Consider the following 26,689-nt stretch of genomic DNA (forward strand, 5'->3'; position numbering starts at 1 on the left):
ACGCGCAGGTTTTCTGAGGGACGTGGGCATTTTCGGTGGGCGCTCGGAGACGAGGCTGCTGCTGCTGCTTCGGAGATGGAGAGGCCTAAGGAATCCACGAGTTGGGTGTGACTACAGTTTTACCCGACCCGAATCCAACTAATTGCCTTCCCTTATTAATTTGGGCCGGGTTAGCGGATCGTGTCTTGATCTCCACCGCTAAACCCCCTCTAAAGCCCTAACCCTCTCCCTCTCTCCTCTCTCCTCTCTCTCTCTCTCTCCCTCTAGGTTTTTGTTAATGGCATCAATTCAGCGAGCTCTGAGTTTCATCAGAAGGTTCCGGCCTCGGCCTCAATTCGCCACCGCTGCTCGAAGTTCTCCTCTAAATGATTCCTCCGCTTCTTTTCTCAGTAATCTCTTTCTTCCTTTCTAATGCAATTTTTAATTCATTCATGTCTCATTTATGTGGTAAGAACCTGCGCACAGCATGACGCATGCGTTGCTTTCTAAAAATATGCATTGTTTCAAAAACGAAGGAGGCGATCCAATTGAGCTTCTTTATTCGAATTTGGTAAAACATCCAAAAGGATGAACAGATAAGAACATCCTGTAAAATTCTAACCATATTATATTCTGATCTAGGTACTGTTGGGCTCAGCCGGCGAGGTTCCAATTCCTCTGCAAGCAAGCATCGTTGGGATCCGATATCGGCGCTCGTGTTTGCTGGGCCTACTGGTAAATTCTCTGACGTGTAAAATCAGTGTGCAGTGTGGATTAAATGGTTCAGATAAGCTAAACTCACTTCTAATTTCACTCGCTATGACGACACTTTTTTCTTGATTTCGGATGTATAACACCCTGTGGGTGGCAGTTGTTGTGCCTGATCTTTGGAACTTGCTAGATTTTTTGAGTTCCGCATCAGGGATATATGTTCGGGGTGACCCCTGCGCTCGTTTATGAACTTATCACCAAATGTTCATCTTGGCAAACTCGTGTTTAGATGACTTGATGAATTTAAACAAGACACTGCCACTTTTGCTTCGTCCTGGATGTCAGTTTGTTTGCAATCATTATTTTGAAAGTCGTAAACTTTTTTAGTTAAGCTTTAGAATTCTTTACTATGATACTGAACGTCATATATCCCCGGTCATTGTGGATAACGAGAGCTTCGTGCACCGGACTACTCTTTCTTGGCTGAAGTCTATTTTCAATCCTTCAAACAAAATGTGGATGCAAAGGGTTGTCTCTTTGGATTTTGTAGAATTCAATATTTATTTTCCTAGTAAACTCTTTAAAATTAAATCTTTTGCATATGTGTATCCTTCCTATAAATGAGGCTCGAGTTTGCTACTCTTACGGTTACGTCTGCCAAAATACAAGTATCACATATACCCACGTGGACGTACATAGACAAATGGAGATAAAGACAAAATTGGATGTATTATTATAATACCATTTTTTTGGGTTAAATAAAAATAAAATGGAATTATATTTCCGAATCTGTTGATTGATGGCAAACTTCTAGATGTATGATCTAGCAATCAAAGAAAAGAACTCTCGATATAGATGGTGCTCATATGGTGAAATGCAATGGACAAATGAGAGTATAGAGTTTCCCCAAGAATTGTTATTTGGAAGATGCTGATCTCACGTCATAAGCAAGTAAGAGGTAATCAGGCTAGAATGATTTTATGATTCCTATTAAGTATATTTGTACAATTATCTTGCTAATGGTTGTTAGCTGATGTTTTCACTGGAAGGAGGTTATTGAGATAAACAAAAATAAAGAAATATAAATAAATAAAAGGAAGAGAGGAATACATAAGCCGGAACAAGTGACTTTATTAATAAGCAGTAAAAATTTCCTTCACAAGCTTTTTTTGTCATCCGTTAGAATGAACTTATGCATAAAGGTGTATAATGTTATATACAATGATGGAGGTAAACTTGAGTATTTCAGACTGTTCCTTAACTCTTGTATTATTCAGTTTTCCATAGAAATAAGTTAGTATGAACCTAGATGTATAATGTTATAAACGATGGTATTCATTTTTATTTTGAATTTGTGGTATTGCAGCGGTTTTTGTTGGTCTTGGTGTGAACACTGCGTATGCTGAAACTGCTTCTGATGCTGAACCTATTGCTGCTACTGAACAAGGGGAGGCTTATGTGACTGGCCTACGCAGAATTGAAGATGGTTCAGTAGTTTCAAATTCACATACCATTAAGTGGAGAATTTTCACTGATAAGGGGAGGGAGCTATTTCTGAAAGTAAGTAATTCAGTACCCTTTGCATTTCTTTCTCTTTATTGTCTGTTGCTTTGACAACATAAGAACTGTGATTGAGTTTCCACTTCAAGTTACCCCATAGACAAATATAGAATATGGCCCTAATAACATTAGCAAAGCCGAACTTGATAATGTGTTTCTTTCATCTCATCACAGATTTCAAATAATTAAGACTAAAATCTCATTATATGTGCTCCTCTTTCTGTTTCCCATGGGTATTTGATCAACTAAGACTACCAATAAGTTAGACAAGAGATGATAGGACATGCCTGCGGAGTCTAGGCTAGAAGCAGAAAGAGAGAAACCTAGACTCTGAGGCAAGCAAACAAAGATTATTAGGTATAGTTAGTTGCAAAAGGTCCTGGTTCAGGTTTTACGGCCTAACTGTGGCTTGCTTGGGTTCTAGTATATAACTCTTCCTTTGATTAGATTCAACCCCACTATGAGAGTGGAGTACTTGATTTGATTTGTATGCCCTATGTTGTCGTAAATTTTGCCCCGCACATCAAAATGTACCATACTTTTTTTCCTATAAAATCATGCTCTGTCCTATACATAATATCAATAAATATTTTCTCTCATTGTAGGGTAAAATAGATGAAGCAGAAAAGTTCCTTCGATCAGCTATTGATGAGGCTAAAGAAGGATTTGGACCTAGGGATCCACATGTTGCATCATCATATAACAACCTGGTATATTTCTTGGGAATTACATGTCATTTCTTTTTTCTTATTGGAGCAATTATCTCTGTTTTATTTTACAAGAACCGTTTGAAAACCCATTTGACGGACTAGATAAATGATTTAGACTTGTCAACTAAGAATTCTTAACATTTTCTAGAAATTGGAAATTTGTTAAGTGTTTATAGGAACAATTGACAAACATGGGGCATTGTGAAGTATTTATAGGAACAATTGACAGACATGGGGCATGACTACAGAATACTAACACGGTGATGTGGTGAAATCTAAAAAAAGGGATTACATAGACGTAACTATTAGTAAGACAAACACGTAAATAAAATAAATATATGGACAACATACATCATGTGGTGACTAAACTATTATATTAGAAGTTCACAGAAAGATCTCAAAAAAAAGAGCACAGAAAGCCACAGTAAGGTTTTAATGATTAAAGTAGTTGACCATGAAAACTGAAAAGTCATGAAGTTTGTTGATTCAATCCATTACAGTGGAGCAAACACAGCGGAGGTCATTATTTAAGTTTTAAAATAATAGTCATACTAAAAGTTGATTTAAATGATGAAACTAAATGTTTTCTATACATGGTATTTGCTGGGTAGTCTGGATTATAAATTTGATAAGTTACTAGGTTCCAATGATAAAATTAGGCAACTGTATGTATTGACATGGCCTAAACAGAGAGTGTATGTGTATGTTGGCAGACTGTAGTCAATTAGTTACGGTTAAGAAAATATTAAAAGTAATTAAATGTGGTCGTGAAGCTTGATGCTTTTGACTGTCTGTAAGTATATGTACCTATCTTTAGTTACATGATATTGAAGTGCTTGGAATGATAAATTACTTTTTTTTTCTCAATAAGTGAATTTGGGGAGCTATTTCTTTGTAATCATTTACTTTTGCCATATGGTTGAATTTCAATCAAGAATTGTAGCCTCTTCTTTTCTCTTTAATCTGCATATGGTTTTTTAATTAAAGGATTAATTGTAAATGTGTGCCCCCTGTACTATGGTGAGTTAGTCACTTATTAGCCCTAAGTTATTTTATTGGGCCCTAAGCACACACCATCCAAGTGACTAATATTTGACTTTTTCACCCTTAGAAGGTCTATCTAGGAAGAAATGGTGTTCCCTTGCACTCTTTATCCCCCATCTCTGTCACCCATCCATCCACCCTTTTCTGTATTTTCACTCCCTCGCTCTCTTACTGTTGACCAGATCAAAAATAGATCATCGACAGCAGAATTTAAGGTGCTTTCTCCTTCTATTTCAAGATGAATATGATCTCTTAAGGTACAGACCCGCCCACTAAACTCTATCAAATCCTTCTACTACAAAGTTTATAGATGGCATAACTAATGCTACATGAAGGAAGATGCTTGTCATGTTCCTGTTTGGGTTTCATTACCGAAGTTATCTCTGCAATGTTTCATTCCTGAGTTTTTGGAAGCTGTTGCAAATCGCATTGGTCGATTCTTGTGCTTGGACAAACCCACTGCTACTCTTACTAGACCTAGTGTGGCTCAAATGTGTGTGGAGATTGACTTAAAGAGACCTACTCAAATCTGGGTGGGATTATATGATGGATTTTGCCAACTAATTATCTATGAGAGACTGCTGAAATATTGCACCATCATTTGGAAGGCCATAATGCTCCTGAGTGCCTGAAGAAGAAAGTGGCGGTGCTTGCATCATTTGTTGAGGCGCAATCTCCTGCTTTGCTGATAAGCCCTCCAAGTGTTCAGCAGAATGCCGAAGTGATCTCGTTCCCTCATCTTACTAGGTTTGCCCCTTCTCAAATCAACAAGAATCCCCTCCATTTTGCCTTGGCGTACCCTCATTAGGTGGTTGCTGCCTAGGAAGTGGTCTATCCCTCTAATCAAGTCCTCGTGGTTCCTTCCTCCCATCCTGTCAATGATATAGACGCAGGCACATCTGATGTCTGCCTTAATACCCTTGTGGTGGCCATAGCTCCTTATCATCCGACCACCCTCATAAACATGCTCATAAAACCACCATGTCCTCTCCTAATAATCCAGATCCCAAAGGAAAATCTTTAGCAGTCAATGTCTCAAAAGCATCAATGAAAAAGGAAAAGAAAAAGCTATCTTTGGGTGCAGTATCTTCTAAACCATGAAGAAATCAATGACCTATTCTGGACCATTCATGATGTTGAAGCTTACAAACTGGAGCAAGCTAGAGCTCAAGGTACTCTAATTGAACTCCTGAAGGAGCATGCTCTTCGACAAGATGATACTACCATTCCCAATCATGATGAGTCTTCTGAATCTGTTCCCTCCTATATTCCTTCTACCAATGAGGGCCATATTTCTCCCAATCAAGATGCCTCAGATTCTGATTCATCCTTTTTGCAACGTGCTCACAATAGTAACCCGTTTGCCTCCCTTCAAGATGCTGAAGACCCTGATGATGATGCCTCTGTCACAATTGAAATTTTTGACACTGATTGTTAAGAGAATGATGCTGAACCAGACAGCTTTGATAACTTACTTGAAGAAAACCCTAATGAACTGCTTGTATAAGAGAGAAATAATTCCAACCCATCTGCAAGCAATAAGTGAAATAATAAACTTCTAAATCTGCCCCTTTCTGTCAAACTCAGAGATAGGAAGGACCCATCCTCCCAACCCGTGATCCTTATGTCAAGTGTACATAATAATGTAAATATTATTTTTTGGAATCCCAGAGGTATCGACAATTGTGAGACCTTTGGTTTTTGTAGACAGATCATTCATGCGCATAGGTCTTATTAATTTTCATGGTGCCTATTGTGAAAGATACCTATATTAGAAATTTTCATTTCTTTTGTGACTCTTCTAACTGGATATCTGAGGAGGAGCTGGGAGGAAAAATATGGATTTTGTGGAACCAAGGGGTTAAAGTTGACATCAATCTGAAGTCTACTCAGTGCATTGTTGTGGCTGCTGAGGTACTTGGCATTCAATTCTCTCTTTCAGTTATTTATGGGAAGCACACTGTCCAATTTTGAAGAGATTTATGGCAACATCTAAGTGACATGCATTCAAGTATTACTGACCCTTGGATATGGGGAGGTGATTTTAATACTATTAGAAGCCTTGATGAGTGACTGGGAAGAGCTATGCCTCAGCCGTTTGCGATGAAAGAATTTAATATGTGTATTGAAGATTGTCAAATGGCCCATATTCCTACTTCTAGTGGTAAGTTCACTTGGTGTAACAATATGGAGGGCATACATCGCACTTGGCAAGTTCTTGATAGGGTTCTTCTATCTTCTAACTGGCTTCTTAATGGTGGTATCCCTGCTTCTCTCCTAGAGAGTATCCTGACCATTGTTCCATCATGTATCTTGGAATACTGAGACTAATTCTAGTCTTATGATGTGGATATTTTAAAGGATGTGGTGCAGACATCCAAATCTTCATATTGTAGTATCCTCACTTTGGAATAAATCATACTCTATCTCCTCTTGATGATTTACACTCCAAACTAATAGCGCTCAGAGGTAGTCTTAAAAGCTGGAATTCTTCTACCTTTGGGAGCATCTTTGATAGGATGGCTACTCCGTATGCTGAAATTAGGGCCTTGGATGCTAACTTATAAATTCCATGGGACAAGGAGATTTACTCCAGTCTAAATGCTTGTTGAGCCAAATGGAGGGAAGCTTGCCTATAAGAGGAGATTTTTTTAGAAAGAGAAATCGATAATCAAATGGATTAAGAAAGGTGATGCTAACACTAAATTCGTCCATGACTCCATGGTATTTTGTAGTAAACAAGCCCTTGCTAAGAATAATTCCATTTCTTGCTTACATAATGATACTCTTGATGGTCCCCGTGCTATTCATGATGCTGTTAAGTATTTCAGCCACTTGCTTTCCTTTAAATCTCATTCTATTGATAGGGACTTCTTGGATTCGATTCCCCATTGTGTGAATGATAATATTAATGAAATGCTTATGTGGCCTTTTGAATTTGATGAAATAAAAACTGTTATGTTTTGTATTCCTATTGATAGTGCGACTGAGATATATGGGTTCTCCTCTACATTTTTCACTTCCATGTAGGATGTAGTTGGTCAATCCTTACTTGACGCTGCTAATGAATTACTAAGGAGGAAAAGTTTACCTCAGACTTTATCCCACGCTCTTTTGATGATGATCCCCAAGAAGCATCCCCCTATCTCTCTTAATGATTTCGGACCCATTAGTCTTTGTACTATTGTTTTACAATATTTTTGCTAATGCCATTTCCTCAAGACTAGCTGGTGTTTTGCCCCATATCATCTCTTCAAACCAAGGTGCCTTTATTAAAGGGAGGAGCATTTCTGATAATATCTCTTAGCATAATAAATATGTAGAGAGATTGACAAAAAAGGTCCTTATCCTAACATTATTCTAAATTTGAACATGCAAAAGACCTATGATGGGCATGAATGGGATTTCCTATTGGGAATTTTAAAAAGATTTGGCTTCTCTCAAGGTTAGATTGATCTTATTCAAACTTGTGTTTGTCATTGCTCTTTCTCGATGGTGTTCCAAGGAGTGTATAAGGGTTATTTTCCATCTTCTAGAGGGCTAAGACGAGGGGATCCTTATGCCCAAGTCTTTTCATTATTGTTGAGGAGAATCTCTCTTTGGCCCTGAATAATTGCTTACCTGACGAAACTTGCTATGCTACTATGGCTAGGTGCTCAGCTCATTTGCTATTTTCAGATGACATCGATCCTCGTTAAAAGTGCTTAATATCCTTGATATCCTTGATATTTATCAGGCTTGCTCTGGACAACTGATCAATCTATCCAAAAGTCAATTTTTCTTGCCTCAGGAAGCTTCTCTCTCTCATGTGAGAGTTGTTGCTAGAACGACCAAGTTCTCAAGAGGTACCTTTCCCATAAAATACTTGCGTGTGCATATTGGACCTGGGAAAAGGAAAATAGTCTATTATCAGCCATTGATTGATAGAATTTAGGAAAAGATACATGGGCGGCAATCTAAGTTACTTAACTCTGCTGGGAGACTCGTCCTAATTAAGCATGTATTGTGCAGTATGCCTATTTAGTTGATCTCTTCCACAGCTGTCCCTAAGTAGGTGTTGCTGACTAATGAGTCTCTTATAGCGAGGTTTCTTTGGGGCTCTTCTGAGTATTGCAAAATAAGATTTGGCTTAGTTGGCATAAACTATGCTATCCGTGCAATGAAGGGGGCTTGGCATTAGAAAATTGAGTGATGTGAAAAAAGCTTTCGTTCTAAAACAATGTTGGCTTGTGTGCAATTCCAATTCTATTTGGGCCTCTTTCATGCGTGCCAAATACAAAATCTCAAAGTTCCTTGTGGCTTGGAATGGCCCTTTGAGGTTCTTGAACTAATGGAAAGATACATTATCTATGAAGCATGTTTTTTCTGATAATTGTGCATGGACAGTTGGCAGGGGTGATATCTCCTTTTGGTATGACCAATGGCACGCTGAGTTTAAGCTTGATCTCCTTTGTGATGATGAGGATACCAATGTTAAACTTAGAGATTTCTATCATTGACAGGGTTTGGAATTTCAATATTCTTACCTCTCCCTTGGTCCATGAGGTTGCTCATACCTTGCTAGAATCTGCTCCCAAACTTGTTGAGGAGAATGATCTGAGACACTGGAAACCTGATTTGGCTGGAAAATTCTCACTTAAATCTGCATGACATTCAATTCGTGATCATCATGATGCCTCTAAAGATCTCCATGAGATATGGTCTTCAGTCATGCCTGCATCTACGAAGCTCATAAGTTGATATTCGACAACATCCTCCCTATGGAATCTGTCGTGCAAAGGAGAGGAATTTCCCTTGCTTCGAAGTGTGTTTGTTGTGCCAATCACCAGACCGAATCCCTCAACCAGCTATTTGTGCATAGTGAGCTCGCTTCCTCCCTTTGGTCATAATTTGGTGTACTCTTTGCAGTCCCATACTTACCTCAGCAGTCTATTCATACTAGAATTAAATGGTGGTTTAAAAAGTGAAAGGGAAGCTCTCACTTCTCTATCATGGGGAGATTGGCTTGCATTGTTATTTGCCATCAAATCCGGAACTTCCTTAATAGTAAGCATCTACGGTGCAATGTTGAAAAATCATATGCATGCGAGATTGGTGGTCATTGATGCATTACAATTTACAACATGTGGATAATCTTGTGAAACCATTGATGAAATCTTCTAAGTATGGCATGGATTCTCTCCTATCTATTGGTATTACCCCAAGATCGCCCAATGTTAAACGTGTGTTTTCACATGCTTGGAAACCCCCAACTGAGGGAGCTTGTAGTCTGAATGTTGACGGTTCTTGATAACCTTGCTGTTGGGGGCATGTTCGGGACCACAATGTTGACCTCTTGTGGGCTTTTGCAGGTCCTGCTGGTAAAGGAACTGGCCTGAAAGGAGAAATCATTGCGCTATCGACGGGTGCATTTTGCTTGCATCCTACTAGTGCCCAGACTGATACAAAAACACCTTGTGGCCTTGATTTGGAAACATGCTTCTTACTGGCAACTGCATCAAAAATGGAAAGAAATGAATTATTACCTCAAAGCTGCAGCTCTCTGTCTACCATTGTTACCTTGACACAAATTTTTGGCTGATTACTTATCGAAGCTTGAGGAACTTCACTCCTACTATGATCTCTATGAACTTCCTTTGGCTGTGCAACTTCTCATCTGGCAAGATAAGATGGGAGTTGGTTGTAGACGTGGTCACTAATTACTGTTTAGCTTTCTTTTTTGTTTTAACTTTCAGGAGTCTTATTTGGCTATGGCTCATATTTTGTATTTTGTCTATGCTATGCACTTCTGGGGTCCTCATCTATTTGTGGCACTCTTGGAATTGTATGAGTCATACACTACTAGAGGAGCATTTTTTGTACTAAGCTTACTTATGTGTGTGTGTGTGTAAGACATGACAATGGTTTAGTTGGGAAAAATATGCAACTGTTGATTTTAGGCAGAAAAAGACAGCAGTACCATATAGCTATAAAGGAAATTAACCCTTGCATGAAAAACGCAAACAAGCAAATGATCATATTCTCCATGTTAAGCAACTCGGAAGAGTTAGATTGTTTCAATTTGAGCGTCATTGATGATCTGAGGTTCATAAACTTTTCCCACAGTAGAAGTGCTGTCTGGTATCCCAGCTTGATGCATGTTTATGCAGGAACTCCAAAGAAGGAGATGTGAGTCATTTCATTCTGTTGATCTTATGACGGTCCGCAGCCATAGTAGTATCGAATCAAAGTTACAAGTCTTTAGCTTTGCTCTCACCAAACATCACATTAAACCTGTTATGTCTATACGAAGTGACTTCAAATTGCATTCCCTTCGTGTTGCTGCATATAGAAACCTCATTGCTATATGCTTGGGTGTTGCAGGCAGAATTTTACAGAGTGAGGAAGGCATTTGAGAAAGCTGAGCCATTATATTTAGAGGCAATAAGTATTCTGGAGGAAGCATTTGGCAGTGATGACGTAAGGTTTGTCGTTATTATTCTATTTGCAACATATACTCTCATAAGACTGTATAAACTTATGAATATGTATGGCCCGAAAACCTGAAAATTAAGTGTTTGTGAACCTATAGTCAGTTAAGGAGGAAACATCCGATGAACATAAATGAACTTTTAATGCCCTCCATTGAGAAGTAATTGTGTTCCTTTCATTTATCATTTTTGTTGCTTTACGTACATGTTGCAAGCATCTTTTGTTTTTTGAGACCACATGTTTTTGCAGAGTAGGGGCTGCTTTACACAACCTTGGGCAGTTTTATCTTGCTCAGCGGAAACTTGAGCAGGCTCAAAAGTGTTATGAGGTATATGAGTGTTTGAGATAACTAAATCTTCACTATTTTTGCACTTAGCTGTTTAAAGTGTTTCATAATTTTTGCATGGTAAGTGGAAACATGTGTAGCTATTTCTTTCTCCACTTAGGAAGATATTAAACATCCATGCCTCTTTCTAAATCATTTTTCAGTATATAATGTGAAGAAAAAAAAATCAAAATATCACATTTTTCATTATCATATCTGTGTGCTCTATGCATCCTTTCATAGCCCCTAGTGCCATATCAGCTGACTACTTTAGATTCCCTTAAAGGGCATTTCCCTATTGCAATGTTGTTCTTTAAGCGTTCAAGGAGTTCTAAAGGACTACTTTAGTTCGTTAGCAAAGCTTGTACTTGTGTATACTTCACTTTATTTTTTGTCCCTTTTTTTCTTTTATGTGCCTTACCAACACTCGACATGACCCTACAGCTCCTGCTTCCCAGTCATCCAACAATGAAAGGGCTTTTTTGCCCATGCCCATCTATTTGATATCTTTATAGAGTTTTACATAATGATTTGATCTCCACCCGTGGTTCTGTGGAAAATTCCCAAAATAAGAGAAAGGCTATTCGTAATGACAATAGGCTGGAAGCTGCGTAGAAACACTCACATCATGTTTACATTTGATTTTTACCCTCTAATTTTATTGTTTTCTTCTACCTGATCTTGTTTTAGTATTATATATTAAGAAAATGCATGTACTATACATGTGAAAAAGCTGTTTCTTCCATTAAACAAGATAAGAAAATAAAGAAAGAACTTCAACTTTCAAGAAATTCCAACCTACTTTATGGACTCCTAAATTTATTTATTAAATATGAATTCCAAGTCAATTAATATTGTCTAATTAATCATCAAGATGGCTAACTGATTTTATCCATTAAACAAGACAAGAAAATAAAGAAAGAACTTCAACTTTCAAGAAATTCCAACCTACTTTATGGACTCCTAAATTTATTTATTAAATATGAATTCCAAGTCAATTAATATTGTCTAATTAATCATCAAGATGGCTAACTGATTTTAATTTATTAAATATGAATTCCAAGTCAATTAATATTGTCTAATTAATCATCAAGATGGCTAACTGATTTTATCCATTAAACAAGACAAGAAAATAAAGAAAGAACTTCAACTTTCAAGAAAATCCAACCTACTTTATGGACTCCTAAATTTATTTATTAAATATGAATTCCAAGTCAATTAATATTGTCTAATTAATCATCAAGATGGCTAACTGATTTTAAAATTATCAAAAAGGAAAGTTAGTGCTAACTGAATATTATTTGATTATAACTAGTAAATTAATTGATCAAACCTTTCCTTTTATATTAGAATGAGGAAAAAAAACTCAGATATAAATGGGACTTCTAATTAGATTGAATTTATACTCATTTTAATGTAGAAAGGATTGATTAAAATATACAGAAACCTGTGATTAGAATACCACTATAGGGAGAAAAGAGATGGGTCAAGGCTGTTAATTTGTTTGCTTCTAAGATTAATGATAGATTATTTGTGCTTATTAGGATCCCTTCATTGTGTTTCAATAAGTTTTATACTCCCCATTTTTAGCTCATTATTTTCTTTAACGATCTCCTGCATTTTCCTAATTATGTTCCAACTGCAACATTCCTTCTCTTCTCCCTTGGGAGCTTCTCCAATGCCTATTGAATTTTATTCACTATATTACTAGAAATTTGCCCTTTTTCTTTTACATTGCATTTTCTATCTTCAAGTTTACTGTTCAAAAAAGTTATTGTGTTGTCCTGCAGTGCCTTTGTAATTACTGATTACTGTTTGTTTTTGTTTGTTTTGGCAGCGAGCTTTAAAGGTATTAAACAAAGCTTCATCTCTGTCATGGCGGTTCCCTTCCTTTTAAAATCAAATTCCTACTTTAAGGGATTTTCTGATATGGACATTGGACATCTTGACTTCAAGATTATAATATCTTGAGAGGTACTTGTTCTTGTTTTATGTAGATAGAAGGACGTGTTTTAGGCTATGGGCATCCAGATTATGCCAATACCATGTATCATCTTGGAATGGTAATCTCTTCTTTCTCCAATCTGGATTTTACATTATCCTTACTTCATCAATCTCAAAAATACTACTATACGCGGATGTTTTATCTGTATGGTTTACAAGATAAATCTATGTGTAGTACAGTAGAAGTATTCATGGTAATGGTTTAAATGTTCCAGTTAAAACCCTTTTTTGACACATTATATTCTATTACATGTTGATATTAGTTGAGCAGCTCTATGATGGATCCTACACGAGGCACTGATTGATATTGTATTTCACGTCTAATTGAATCATTGTGTAAACCACTGAGGGCCATTGTCTTGATGCATCACCAAGTACGCTCCTAAGGGCCATTGTCTTGATGCATCACCAAGTATGCTTTTAGGTTGCTGGTTATCCAATTCCCAAATGTCACATGATTCTTTTTTTAACCATACAACATGGTATTTCTTATATCTATAACATTAGAGGAAAATGTATTTGTGCGATTTCAATTTTTTTATAACTTGGATTGAGAGCAGTTAATAATAATTTCATATAGTTATATCACCTGGTTCCTGGCCCATATCTTTTTCCCTTGTAAATCCATCCCAAAAGCTCAATTTCTTATGTTTCCTGTTAAATCTAAAATGATATGCATTGACTTCTAGTGCTGCAGTATAATTGTTCATTGAATTATTAAAGACATGCATCAGTCACAGTAGAATTTTCTTCTCTTTTGGTGCCAACTCTGATTGCAGAATGACGTGATATTGCTATCTTATGTCATGTGAAATTTGCAAAAGTGGAACCTGGGACTTCCACATACCTCTTCTACATTTGGAGTACTATTCTTTCATATGGTTTAAACATCTGATATCCACATAAATACCGAAGGGAGCCTGGATATGATAATCAAGACTCAACATTGGTTTGTGACATGGATTGAAAATGACAGGACCTTAGCATCAGCTTTGTCTATCCAAATGGAATTCATGTGCTCTTCTTTTTATAGCACAACTCGAACATAGTTCAGCTTATAGCAAAGAATTTCTTATTGTTTCCATAAGATGATTTTACTTTTATCTGTTCTATTAGTTTTTATCAAAACCTTTCTTTCATTCAATATTTTTAGTAACTTAGAGGCCGTTTTATTTTTTGCAGGTGTTGCATCTTCTAGGAAAAGTAAAGGACTCTGAGACTATTGTTGAAGAGTCTATTAAAATTTTAGAGGTTCTTCAATGCATTTAAATTCATGCAATCATAATACTTTAAATGCATCCTAGACATTTCACTCTTTATTACTCCAATTTCTTAGGAAGGAGGTCTTGGGGAAACAACAACTTGCATACGGAGGATGAGGTACCTTTCGCAGGTAATACATAATTATATCTTTCTTAAGACCCCATTCGTGTTTAGAATGATATCAGGGACAGCATGTGTGAATTTTATGTAAGAGTGCAGCTAATTTGCTGAAATCAGCTGTGCATTATTCTCTTATCAATTAAAATGGATTTTAGAATTGTTCTTGTACAAAATATTGCACTGTGGAAAGATCGATAAGAAAAGGTCATAATGCCAACTGAGTAGGAGTCTAGGACATGGTACTGTCACTATGGATTTGGTTATCATTACTTGTATCTATATACATGACTCATGAGTGCCTTTTTTGTGGTATTGTCCACCCACTGTTAATACCTCTGAGTTGTTATATGCATATATCATACTAGTTGCTTGAAGGACATCAGTTAGAAAGAATTCGTTGTGGATGACAATTTAGGTACTTCAACGCCTGCATCTTTCATGCATGCTCTTGTGCCTGATGCTTGAGCACATATGTGTTGACTGTTCTATGTGTGTATGGTCTATATATGTCATTACTGGAGCGAACTACAAGCCTTTACCACCTGAATGACATAATAGAGGTGAGTTTGTTCAGGCATAAGGAAGTTACTCAGAAAGGAAAAAAAACGAACCATCCAGTTTTTGTACTTGCCCATATAGGAAATATTAATAACGTTTCCATGATAATAATACACTACAAAAGCAAACACAAATGTCAGAGGCCATAAAGCCTCATCCCCATACTAAAGGGAAGGCTTTCGATGCATCTTTCTTTTCGCAATCTGTTACAGAATTTGATAAGTATCCAAGTATTGGGAGCTAAATGTAAGATGTTACATGATTTCGTAGAGAATTACTGGTACAATATAGGATGGTGAAGTTAGTCAGGCACGAGAAAGTGTCTTTGCTGGCTTCCTGCCTCTGAGGGAAACAATGCAGCTATAAAATGCAATTGTATTTACACTATATTGCCTATGACTAGAGTCCTGGAGATCTAATTATAGAAACCTGTGGATATGTTTATTTATTCACGCATATACAGTACCGGTCAGCGGACCAGAATTTTTGGAGGGGGTGGGTGGCCGTCGCGTTTTTTTTTGGGCGGGGGGGGATGTATTATATAGAAAAATAGTACCTGATGGGAATGCAGTTGGTAGTCGGTACACTTTATGAGCATTATTGAATTATATTTTGTATTATTTTTTGGGCTTTGGACTTTTGGATTTCTAGAGTAGTTTTGGGCTTTTAATTGAGCCCACAGAATCTTATTATTGGAAATTTAAATTGGTTTTACTAGTTTCTTTAATGCTTTTAGATAGATTAGGGTTCAGTTTTTAAATTTGGGTGGGAGGAGAGAGATTGTAAAAAATTACTAGGACTTACAATGCTAATAACAAAAATCTAGGGATGCAATTGCACCCCTTGGGGATAAATTAAATCTGCCCTTGTACAGTGCAATTGGCCCTAAAGTAAATCCTATCAGTTTGACTCTTACATTGTGCATCTATAAATTAATGGAGTTACATAAATGTTCATAATTCTTTGTTCTCTTGGCCATTTGCAGAAAATGTTCCGTAAATATTTTCTGTAAGTATCAGAATTCTTTTTAAAAAAATCTCTAGAATGCATATTGATTGAAGTAATCAACACATGAGCATATTAAACTTGGATTACACTAGTTGAAGTGGACGAAGGAACCAAAGTCCTTACTGGGGTTTAATTCCTTTATGCTGATACGGGTGCATCTTCTTCTCTGCTTCAGGAACTTAGCGATACTCATGGGAGCTTGAGGATAGATGATTCTCATGGTAGCTTGAGAATAGAAGCGTGGACGAAGTCTTCGGTAGCGGCGAAAATTATCAAAAGCAGGAAAACGGCGAAAATCAGGAAGCTGACGAAACAACTCTGGTCGATCGACCGACGAGCTAGCACTGGTTGACCGATGAAGCTATGTCAGGTCGACCAAACAACCATCCCCAGTCGACCGAAAACCTGCACCTACAAGGTCCAGAAACATGTGTATTGGACGGTCGACCGACGCATTATGGTCGGTTGACCAATGAGCCTCGATCGGTCGACCGATTAATATATGTCGGTTGCTTGACGGGGTTTTTCTAGGCTAATTTGGATTCTGTTTTAAGACGAATTCTAGTTGGGTTTGACTTGGGTATTTACCACTTTACCACCCACGTTGTTGAACCTATAAATAGAGATTATTTAGGGTTTCTAAACATCAGATTAATAGAAGAGAGATCCTAGTCAAGAGATTAGGATTTAGAGAGAATAAAGAGATTGTTTTTTATTTTAGAGAGATTGTGAGAAAGAGATTTTGTAATCTTCTATTCTTCATAATCTAGAGAAGATATTTTCCTTCGCCAATTGAATTGTCTTGTGTGTTTTGTTGTTTCCTTCTCAAACCCACCTTTGATAATTCCGTGATTAAAGGTGCTCGTACGGCAACTCGTATCAAGTTGGTATCAGAGCAATCAGATGCTGTGAAGGGGTATCCTGTGTATGATCCTTACTCGATCGCAATACAAAAAGCTAGACGAGATCCTTGTGTCTTTGGAAGAAGTCCAGAAATCAAAGAAGAAGAAGATGACAGAAAGCGACAATTCATCGAGGCTTAATGCGATGGAAAAACAAATCGAGACAATCAGTTCGACTCTCATGAAGCTCGTCGATCTCATCCACAGAGGCAAAAAGAAAGGTGAATCTTCGGCGGGGTCCAAAAAGAAACCTATAGAATCTGATGAAGGTAGTGAGAATTCAAATTCCGACGAGGAGGTCAAGATCGTCAAGACTATTTCGCATCAAGGGGGTAAGGGTTCTTACCAAAATCTGAAGATTGATTTCAAAGTTGAGATTCCTGTTTATGATGGGAGTGTCGACGTTGAGAGGCTTGATGATTGGATCGAGCGTATGGAGACCTATTTTACTCTTTATGACTATTCGTTAAAAGAGAATATTGTTTTTGCGACATTAAATCTATCCGGACACACATTGACGTGGTGAAAATCCTACTATAAGTAGGAGAAGAAAACGGTATCGTGGAACAAGTTCAAGGAGCTACTGAGGAAGCAGTTCTACTCAGTGGGATTCCTTGAAGAGCGTTGTTACAAGTGGTACGACTTGCGTTAAAGATTCAATCAACCGTTCAAGAATACACCACAGAGTTCCAGCAGCAGACGATGGTCCTTAACATCGCAACAGAGTACTCTATTTTTATGAAGTATATGACGGGTCTGAACGAATATATCCGAAAGGAGATAAAGTTGTTCACAGTTGAGTCGATTGCAGAGTCGAGCGTGAAGGCTATTGCCATTGAAGGCAAACAGAAGAAGAGCAATGAGACGAAGGGAGAAGCCAAGCAAACTAGAGGCGAGTCTAGTGGTTCCTAACCTAAGAAGGAAAAGAAGAAGGGTGAACCAAGAAAAACAGGACTGATTTGTAATCATTGTGAAAAGACAGGACATGTTGATCAGTGCTGGGAGAAGTATCCTCATATGAAGCCGAATGAGTTGAAAAAGGAGGAGAAAAAGCATACGTGATAGCACAATGTCCGAAAAAAGTCCTAGGAATGATAGAGCCCAATAGCAGTCTCAACCTTATGACAGGAAAGCAGGCCGTGAAGGAGGACGAAGATCCTAGAGAGCAACTCTTTATTATTAAGTTGCAAGTGAAGACCAGTTTGGTAGATGTCATAGTTGATCCAGACAGCGATAAGAATTTGATATCTGAGGCCTTGGTTCAGAAGCTAGGTGTGAAGACGGTCAAGCATCCAAAACCCTATCCATTGGGGTGGATTCAGAAGGAGACGTGGCTGAGTCTAGTTAATCAATGCACTTTTAGATTTACGCTCCACGAGTCGTATATTGACGAGATCACGTGCGACGTAGTTCCATTGGATGCTTGTCAGGTTATACTGGGCAATCCGTATTTGTGGGATAGATACGCAATCTACGAAAGACGGGCTCAGAAGTACACATTCACTAAAGACGGTGAGAAGTTTATATTTCGTTCGGCGTCTCTTCCGAAGGAGAGAAACTTGGTGACGTTGAACCGGACGAAGATGCTAGTGAATGCAAGCAAGAAGTTTGTCTCGCTGTTTGTTAGGTCTTATGAGGAGCTACTGAAAGATGATTGTATTTTGGAGCGGAATGTGATTACGACGAGACGCGAGACGAAGGAATCGTTTTTGATCGGACGTCAAGGTCAGGTTCCTAGCAAGATCAGATGGTTCAATAGGGAAGGAGGGGCTCGCGAGTTCTATCAGCTGAAGTTCTAACTTGAACGGGACTTCAAGTTCCTAAAGGGGGGAGCCATGATACGGGTGTATCTTCTTCTCAGCTTCAGGAACTTAGCGATCATCATGAGAGTTTGAGGATAGATGATTCTCATGGTAGCTTGAGAATAGAAGCATGAGCGGAGTCGTCGGTAGCGGCGAAAACGGTCAAAAGTAGGAAAACGGTGAAAATCAGGAAGTTGGCGAAGCAGCTCTGGCCGGTTGACCGACGAGCTAGCACCGGTCGACCAATGAAGCTATGTCGGTCGACCGAACAACCATCCCCAGTCGACCGAAAACCTGCACTTACAGGGTTCAGAAACATGTGTTTTGGACGGTCGATCGACGCACTATGGTCAGTCGACCGATGAGCCTCGACCGGTCGACCGATTAATGTATGTTAGTCGACCGACGGGGTTTCCCGGGCCAATTTGGATTCTGTTTTGAGACGAAATTTAGTTGGGTTTGACTTGGGTATTTACCACTTTGTCACTCACGTTGTTTAACCTATAAATAGGGATTGTTTAGGGTTTCTAAACATCAGATTAATAGAAGAGAGATCCTAATCAAGAGATTAGGGTTTAGAGAGAATAGAGAGATTGTTCTTTATTTTAGAGAGATTGTGAGAGAGAGATTTTGAAATATTCTATTCTTCATAATCTAGAGAAGGTATTTTCCTTCGCCAATTGAATTTTCTTGTGTGTTTTGCTGTTTTCTTCTCAAACTCACCTTTGATAATTTCTCGATCAAAGGTGCTCGCACGGCGACTCGTATCATATGCTCATTAGTTTTTAAAAAAAATTAGAAGGTGGTTTTGCATTTTATTTCTTGAGTGCGTGAAAGGTTTCAAATTTTTATTTATTTTGGTTTAACTTTATAAATTCTTCTCTTGTTTAGTCTTTTGAATTTTTGGTTTAAATTTATATGTTCTTTCTACTCTAGTTCTTATGAATTGAAAAGTTGATATGTTGTACCTCATTTTCTGCAGATGATTCAATTTTTCTTAAATATAAAACATTTATCACTGTTGGTTACTATTTCACATGGCAATTTACTGTAGTTTCTCACTTTCTCTTCCAAAAGTTAGTAAAGTCTTGATATGTTATATGATTATCTGTTTTCCGTTCAATCTAAATTCATTGCAAACTAATTATTGTTAAAATCATTGCTATCTGTTTCAGTGAGTTGATTTAATATCACTGAACTTTACTTTTATTACAGATGTTCCTGAGTTCTAACCGAGCAGTTGAGGCGGAAAAGCTACAAAGAAAGATCTTACATATCCTGGAACTTTCAAAGGTTTATGTAATGCTTTGAAATTGTCCGCATTCGTCAGGAGCATAGCTAGTAACATTTTTTGACTACCACTTTGCTGATTCTGCTATTCTGCCCTTGGAAGTGCTGATTCTGACTTGTGACATTTTCTATTCTACTGAGAGTGTGCTTAATAAGAAAGATTAGGATTGTCAGTTTTACAATAATGGTTTGTGAACGTAATACTTTGTTAGATATAATTAAGAGTTTGGTAAAATAAAATTCTTCAAGGTTCAGTAGTTGTCTTGTTCTTCATTTACAAGAACAGTCCACAAGTATTCCACCTTACAATATAACAATTCTGTGACAATAAATATTTGTTCAGCATATACCTATAAGGATAGTAGTATTGTGCAGTTCAAATAAAAAAATTGTTTTTGTTTTTAAATGCGGTACCCGCTGTGGAAATACGAATACCACTTATTCATTGAGAGAAAAAGGCCTTTCATTTTATATAGTTCGGATGCAGATTTCAGCTTGGGAAGAGCAAGCACCTGAAGTTTGGCAATTCGAAGATCCTTGCATCCTCTTAGCTAAATGTAATGTCTTAATGCTTGCACACTGAGCTATATTTACTAGAAGCCATCCAAAGTTAAATAGTTTATTAATTATGAGGATGATACTTTGCTTTATCACTGTTAGTGTCAGAGAAATATCCAGGATATATAACATGACATTTACAATAACAACGCATAGCGCGTAGTTATAGAACATTTGGTCTATGCATTATCTATGTTAATGAATCTGTTTGACTATCTAGCCTCTTCTTATTGCCTTAGTAAAAATCTCTTATATCTAGGCCCATTTGTTTTCATTTATATGTAACTTTTATTTGTATGCCTTTTCATTTAGTTAAATTGTATTTCCCAAAAAAACTCTGCCTTATCTATTATTATAATTCTGTCTCTTAGATTATCATGTTCATCTCTTGAATGCCATGTTTTTACTCTTCTAACGAGTAAACAATAAAAGGAAAAAGTTGTTTACTAGGGATGGGAGTCATTGGATACTATAGTAGCAGCAGAAGGTTTAGCCTTGACTTTGCAGTCCCTTGGAAGCTTAAGTGAAGCACGGGATCTTTTGGAACGGTGTTGTTCTATTTGCCTATGTTTCATTATTTTACTGCAAAACTTGTGATTCTGTTGCTAAGAAAGCAGCTAATATGCTTTTTGCAGATGTCTTGAGGCCAGAAAAAAGATTCTTCCCCACGATCATATTCAGGTCTGTTCTCTTAGTATGATTGTTGTTGGTTAAATTTATGGAGTAAATGCTAGGAAAATAACAACATTTTTTTCATAACAGAGCCTACAGCTTTTTCTTGAATCTGTGACCTCTCCTAAGATAAACCCTTGATTTACCACTAAGGCAACATTGGAATTTGGCAACAGTACAGAGGGTTGACATTAAGTAGATTTATGCTGATCAAAAAGAAAATTAGTATGTTTTTCATGGAGCCTTGTGATCCACAAAGACCAGTTCATTTTGACGGGAAAAGGCTTAGTGATGTTGAAGTTAAACACTATAAACCTGCTTAACTATAATATATAATCAAAGAAAACAATAACAGACTGTTCATCTTAATATAATAGTAGCAGAATTACTGGTTGCATTAATGGGGTTAATCTTTCTAAGAGGAGGGATCATTTCAAGAAAAGAAGCATATGTCAATTTTGTGCAGAGGCTTGGCACACATGCTTTATCATTTGGAATCCTATTTGCAGTTTGTACTTTATTTGTCTTGTCATTAAATCTGCTAACTCTAGCTCTATACTGTACAATACTATGGTTATTAAAAGTTCGCTTATACACAGTGCTATACTGTCATTTCCTTCTCTAGCTTGTCCTTGATTCTTAATGGTGTCGACACTTGACGTATTGCATTTTATTTTTTGGTATCAAATATCTCATTTTGTATGTATGGTGGCCTTTCCTTTAGTTTATTGAGGATTCTGTTCTATCCTTTTATGTGTGCTTAACTGCTTATGTCAGTACCCAAGGTCCTCTTTACGGTTGCAACTCTTAATCCGAAATGAGACAAAACAAATAAAAAAAGTCTTCTTGGCAAATAGAAATGAATTTTACCATATTACTTCTATAAACTTTAGGTCACCTTTTGAATTTCCATATATACTCTTTCTTTTTAATCATAGAGCTCCTGAATGCTGAAACATGCTCTCTTTTGCAGGTGGCTGCTAATATGCTTCACTTGGGTAGAGTAGCTATGCACAAATCTAACCACTTACGAAAGGTTAATATATCTGAAGCAAGAGGTGAACTTGACAAAGCCAAAACTTTTGTTGATAACTCTATTAGGTAAAATTAGCTTTTTGCTTTTCATAGTGATGTAGTGTACATAGTTCTATTTAAAATTTAAACATCTGCGCGATTTCTCAGAAACTTTTTCCTGTCCAATTGAGTCATCTGTTTTTAGAGAAGCATATTTTGAGGCATCTGTCTATAAAATTAAAAACAAAGGTATTTATACACTAACAGGATATCCAAATAATAGGATCTATGAATGTATCATATTGTAGATGCAATTTGTCATGTTTAAATTCCAATTACAAGCACCGTTAAGGTGTTTATTTTAGGCCAGTTTATCTGTAAACTGCATACCAATATCTCCATCATTAAGCAACTAAACATTCTAAGATATATCAATATACCACTTCCAGTGTGATGGTACGCTGGAATTTTGAGATGCAGCTAGTATCCATTGAATCCAGCTGTGTGGTCAACACAGCGTTTGCAGCTTATGATGTGCAAAGCGTAGTGTAGTCTATCATATGCTTTTTTCCATATAAAGCTCCCCCAGAAAGAATCAGTTGACTTTTTGGTGCTTACTAACGCTATGACACAATTCCTAGACTAGGATTATACTGTCAGCAAGATCTTGTTGGCTACACAGAATGTATTCAAATTAATTGTGGAACCTCTTACCATTTCTAATTTAAGGAAACAAATATATAGAGAGAAAGATGTTGGGATTTGTAATAGGTAATTGCTTTCATGCCTAGGAGACAAACTCGGACAGGAAGAAATGGACGCATATTATCCTAGATTGGTTATTGAAATGAAGATATGTGTTAGTCACTATCTCATGTGAGTAGAATTAAATGTGTCTGTTTCTAATTAGAGAAGGTATACCCAGTGTGATTGTTCCGTTCTTCACCCATAATAACTGTATGTTTCTAATTGTTGACAGGATAGCAAAGACGGTTCTGAATTGTGCAAGCAAAAATTATAACAGCCTCCAAAGCAGTGATAATTCCAATGGAAGTGCGAAGGATCAGCACAGGGCATTAGTGATACTGGTCAGTTATCCTAATAAAATTGCAGGCTTTTCACCTTCTTAGGCAATGTGATGTGATTTTGGTTTTTTTTATTATTATTTAAGTACTTCTGTACTTGTTCATAGTACTGACCATTCTGATACTTGAACATCATTCTTGGATGCTTGTCATTTTCTGCCTTTTGAAAATTACTCCCCTTGTATGTATCTCTAGCAACTTTTGGTATTCTGAAGTCATCATAAGCCATAGTAGCCTAATGCTAGGTCCTGCTACATCATATTTTGCTACTCTTATGCGTGACTTCTCTGTATAATATAAGATTGCTAAATTCATACAACTTCTTGATAGCACCATTCAATTTGGTAGGCAAGCTGTATTTGCTTTCTTGTCACAGGAAAATCTGTCCTCTCTTTCCTTTACTCTTCTTGTAGTATATTTTTAAATCTAGATTTCCTGTTCATTATAAACATGCTTACTTGTTGATCTACTCGTGCTACTTTACATTGTGAGGGTTAAACGATTACGTCTTAGAACTTACAAGTTGGTCATTATACCAAACTGCAGATTTGTGTGATTATATAATGATATATTTTCCTATGCATCATATATCTACTCAGCTGATGCTTCTCTGGAACTTCACAGTAAGTCTTAGGTGCTATTGGCCTTTGTGTTTGCTAGGATTGTAAGCTCAGATGATTTCGTAACTTTCTATTCTTAAGAAATAAAAACTGCCTTCCATGTCTAAGAATATGTCTATTCATGTTTTGTGCTTATTCCCTGTATGCTATAGCAAATCCTTCATCTTTCTTCTTCAAAGACCTTTTGTTCAGTTTTGGAAAATTTTGGAAGGTTTGTCTTTGGTTTAATGAACTTAATCTGCATTACCAATTGGGCAGGTTTTACCTGCTAGAAAATTGGCATTTCTAAAGATTTATGGCCAACCCTCTTTTTTCAATAGTTCCCTCTGCTAATAATCTGAGACCAATATTGCAGGTGATTTTGGGTTGGCAGCAAGATGTTAAGTCTTAACAAATCTATACTCAGGCCTTGGACCCTGTAGTAAACCCTATCTTTTGCAGCAGATCTCCTTCTTAAACTTTATGGAGTTCCTTCTTATTTTTATGTGATAAAAAATGTTATCTACGTGTATATATTATATCATATTATGGGAAGTTTGGCCTGCGAATGAAATATTCATATAAAATATTCATATCTTTAATGTCTTATAATTTGTATTTCTGAGCAAACTTCTTTTTGTTGTGATGTGCATAAGAAAATTAGGTTCATCTATCGAAGAATGTAGAAAGTGTGTACTAGTAGAATATCATTGTGTATAACTTATACAAAACCGAGGAAAGATATCTTAAATTTTCATTGCATTAGAATTAGACTTACAGATTCTGAAAACATATTACATTCAAGTGACAATCTCCCAAAGGATTTGAATCTAAGTTGATTATATCATATCCAATCATCTGAACTTGATTATGGAATATTTTGCATGCAGTTGCAATCAATGGACTTGGCTGGCCTTCTGGATATCGCAAAATGTGAACTATTAGAGAAAGGGGTCAGTTTTCAATTATGCTTTCTTCTTACACGATCTTCACCAGAATGTGCACTTTTAAAGAACTTGATTCTGTTGGAGTTCTAACTTTTTGCTGTGTGAAAGTTTTCAGTTTCTTCTAGATGTAACACATAATTCACACAGGTCTCTTCCAAGTGTTGTGATTTGAGTGTTAAATTAGGTATGAAGAATATTTTAGGACTGCTGATATTAAGTTACTATCCTTGTAGTGTATTTGTTATTATGGCTAGCTCCTTTACCTATAGATGCCGTTCCTGTTCCACAGTGAATGTTGGAGAGTTAACATCAAGTTGACAACTGATCTACAAATTGTAGTCTATCTCGGAGAATTTAGAAATGAACTTTATAGGTGGCTGCATTCCAATAGGAAACATGTCATATGCAAGATTCTCTTATTTAACTGGGTTGTTTACACTAAAGATTTTGTGAACAAATTTCCATGGTCAAGCTGTGATGATTTGAGGACCATCAGAGATCTGCCCAGCATCCTCTGCTAATTTGATATGGAAGTAAATGTTCATTTCTTTTTCATATGCAATTACAACTTAAGTACAGACACTTTCTAAACTTACGCAGTATCCAATAGTAGATATATGTTTTCCCTGAATTTGGAATATAGAAGGAATACTTCTGCCAAAACGAACAAGATATGTTTGGCATATGTGGAAAGTATAGGGAAGTACTCAAAGGAGAGGAGCATAAAATTAATGGTTTTGAGTGAATTTATAAGAAAATTTGATGAACAGATAGATGCATCTGCAATATAACCTCTAGTGATCTATGTGTCAGTGGCTAATTACACGTTAATTTAGCTGGATCAAGCTTCTTATGGTGGTATAGGTTACTGTACTTCACTGCTAATCCATTGAAAATAATTACTCCATGTGTGGTATCCGTATCAATGAACATACGCGTAAAGTTGAATGGAAGAGCATATATCTGTAACGTTATAGATAAATCTGTACAAGGATTTATCTGCATTTTGATCCTCATTAATCGCTGGTACATGGTTTATCACTCAGTCATGACGCATATTAGTTACCAGTCATCCTAGAGAAATGTACAACACAATTATTTTAGATATAGCCTTCCTCTTTTCTTCTATTTGTGTGTATGTATGTGTGATTTTGTGTAGATTGTTCGTTGTGTACTGGCCAACCTTAGTCCCCCCCCCCCCCCCCCCCCCCCCCCAGATGTATGATTTCCACAACATCCTTGATGGTTATCATGTAGCTAGCTGTCTTCGTCTCCCATATCTTGCAGGAAAAGAATTTTATTTTTGATGCTGAACTTTCTCTTCGGGAATGTATTGCAATGTTTAAAGAGGTACGAATAATCAATTTTCCTATGGTCTAAAAAATTATGCTACATGTTTCCTACTTTTAGCCCTATTAATGGCACTGGATAGGAAAAAATGTATTATCATATGCATCAAGTTGATGTTGTTTACCATGCAGCCTCGGATACGATGCTTGTTAAATTCTCCGGATGTCAAAAGCGAGTATCTGTCATGCCTGAAGCACCTCACAACTATGGTCAATGAAAACATAGATGGCAACAATGAGAGGTCCACAGCACTAAAAGAGCTAAGAGATGAGGCTCTTCATGTGGAGGCTGAGCTCTCCCCTCGTAGGAGGAACTAAATGGATTGGGGCGGCTGGCTGCTTTAAATTCTTCTGGTCTTCTGTTCTTCTATTCCTTTATCGTTGCTTTGTTGCTTTTGCTTGTGCACGTTTCTATGCACGCGTGTGTTGCCAAGGCCTATAGATCTGGTTATAATGTAATAAAAGGGATCTCCTGTTTTTGGTATATTGCAGGAGTTCATTTATTTATATAATTGTGTACAGTTCATGGGAATAATATAAAATATGTTTTTTCACTTTTTTCAAGTTATATAATCACTCAGACTATCATGTTGCTGCTGTTACCTCAATAGATCAAGATGGTCAAACAACTGGGAGTGAAGCAAACGGGCACGAGACGACGTAAGCTTTTTAGCGCCAAGGTTTTCTTGTATATCTTGTTTCAGGATGCAAACAATAT

General features: G+C 37.0%; 2 protein-coding genes across 4 annotated transcripts; both read left to right on the forward strand.

Moving 5' to 3' along the window:
• On the forward strand, nt 23–26,535 carry LOC109833781 (kinesin light chain 3). 2 transcript variants are annotated; one of them, XM_020401589.1, is made up of 18 exons: nt 23–389; nt 622–714; nt 2,057–2,250; nt 2,856–2,960; nt 10,368–10,468; nt 10,725–10,803; nt 12,638–12,649; nt 12,798–12,863; nt 13,987–14,055; nt 14,141–14,197; nt 19,673–19,750; nt 20,756–20,853; nt 20,941–20,986; nt 21,951–22,078; nt 22,971–23,079; nt 24,566–24,628; nt 25,880–25,972; nt 26,104–26,535. In XM_020401589.1, exons 1-18 carry the CDS (start codon nt 278–280, stop codon nt 26,287–26,289), a joined length of 1,689 nt encoding a protein of 562 aa, XP_020257178.1. In that variant the 5' UTR covers nt 23–277; the 3' UTR covers nt 26,290–26,535. The 2 variants fall into 2 exon arrangements, with proteins under 2 accessions (XP_020257178.1, XP_020257179.1); XM_020401590.1 differs by having other exon boundaries at nt 25–389; nt 25,910–25,972.
• Nucleotides 8,575–10,320, forward strand: LOC109833782. 2 transcript variants are annotated; one of them, XM_020401591.1, is made up of 2 exons: nt 8,575–8,864; nt 9,356–10,320. In XM_020401591.1, exons 1-2 carry the CDS (start codon nt 8,702–8,704, stop codon nt 9,583–9,585), a joined length of 393 nt encoding a protein of 130 aa, XP_020257180.1. In that variant the 5' UTR covers nt 8,575–8,701; the 3' UTR covers nt 9,586–10,320. The 2 variants fall into 2 exon arrangements, with proteins under 2 accessions (XP_020257180.1, XP_020257181.1); XM_020401592.1 differs by lacking the exon at nt 8,575–8,864 and adding an exon at nt 9,058–9,196.

Source organism: Asparagus officinalis, chromosome 3, assembly GCF_001876935.1.
Source record: "Asparagus officinalis chromosome 3, Aspof.V1, whole genome shotgun sequence".
Classification (NCBI taxonomy): Eukaryota; Viridiplantae; Streptophyta; class Magnoliopsida; order Asparagales; family Asparagaceae; genus Asparagus; species Asparagus officinalis.

What these genes read in the sequence shown, in the direction of transcription:
- LOC109833781 (XM_020401589.1), top strand. Translation starts at nt 278, where the DNA reads ATGGCATCAATTCAGCGAGCTCTGAGTTTCATCAGAAGGTTCCGGCCT. An exon ending in AGTCTATTAAAATTTTAGAG is followed by an intron (nt 14,056 to 14,140) that starts GTTCTTCAATGC and finishes CCAATTTCTTAG; the next exon opens with GAAGGAGGTCTTGGGGAAAC. An exon ending in TTCCCCACGATCATATTCAG is followed by an intron (nt 20,987 to 21,950) that starts GTCTGTTCTCTT and finishes TCTCTTTTGCAG; the next exon opens with GTGGCTGCTAATATGCTTCA.
- LOC109833782 (XM_020401591.1), top strand. Translation starts at nt 8,702, where the DNA reads ATGGTCTTCAGTCATGCCTGCATCTACGAAGCTCATAAGTTGATATTC. An exon ending in CAACCAGCTATTTGTGCATA is followed by an intron (nt 8,865 to 9,355) that starts GTGAGCTCGCTT and finishes GGGCTTTTGCAG; the next exon opens with GTCCTGCTGGTAAAGGAACT.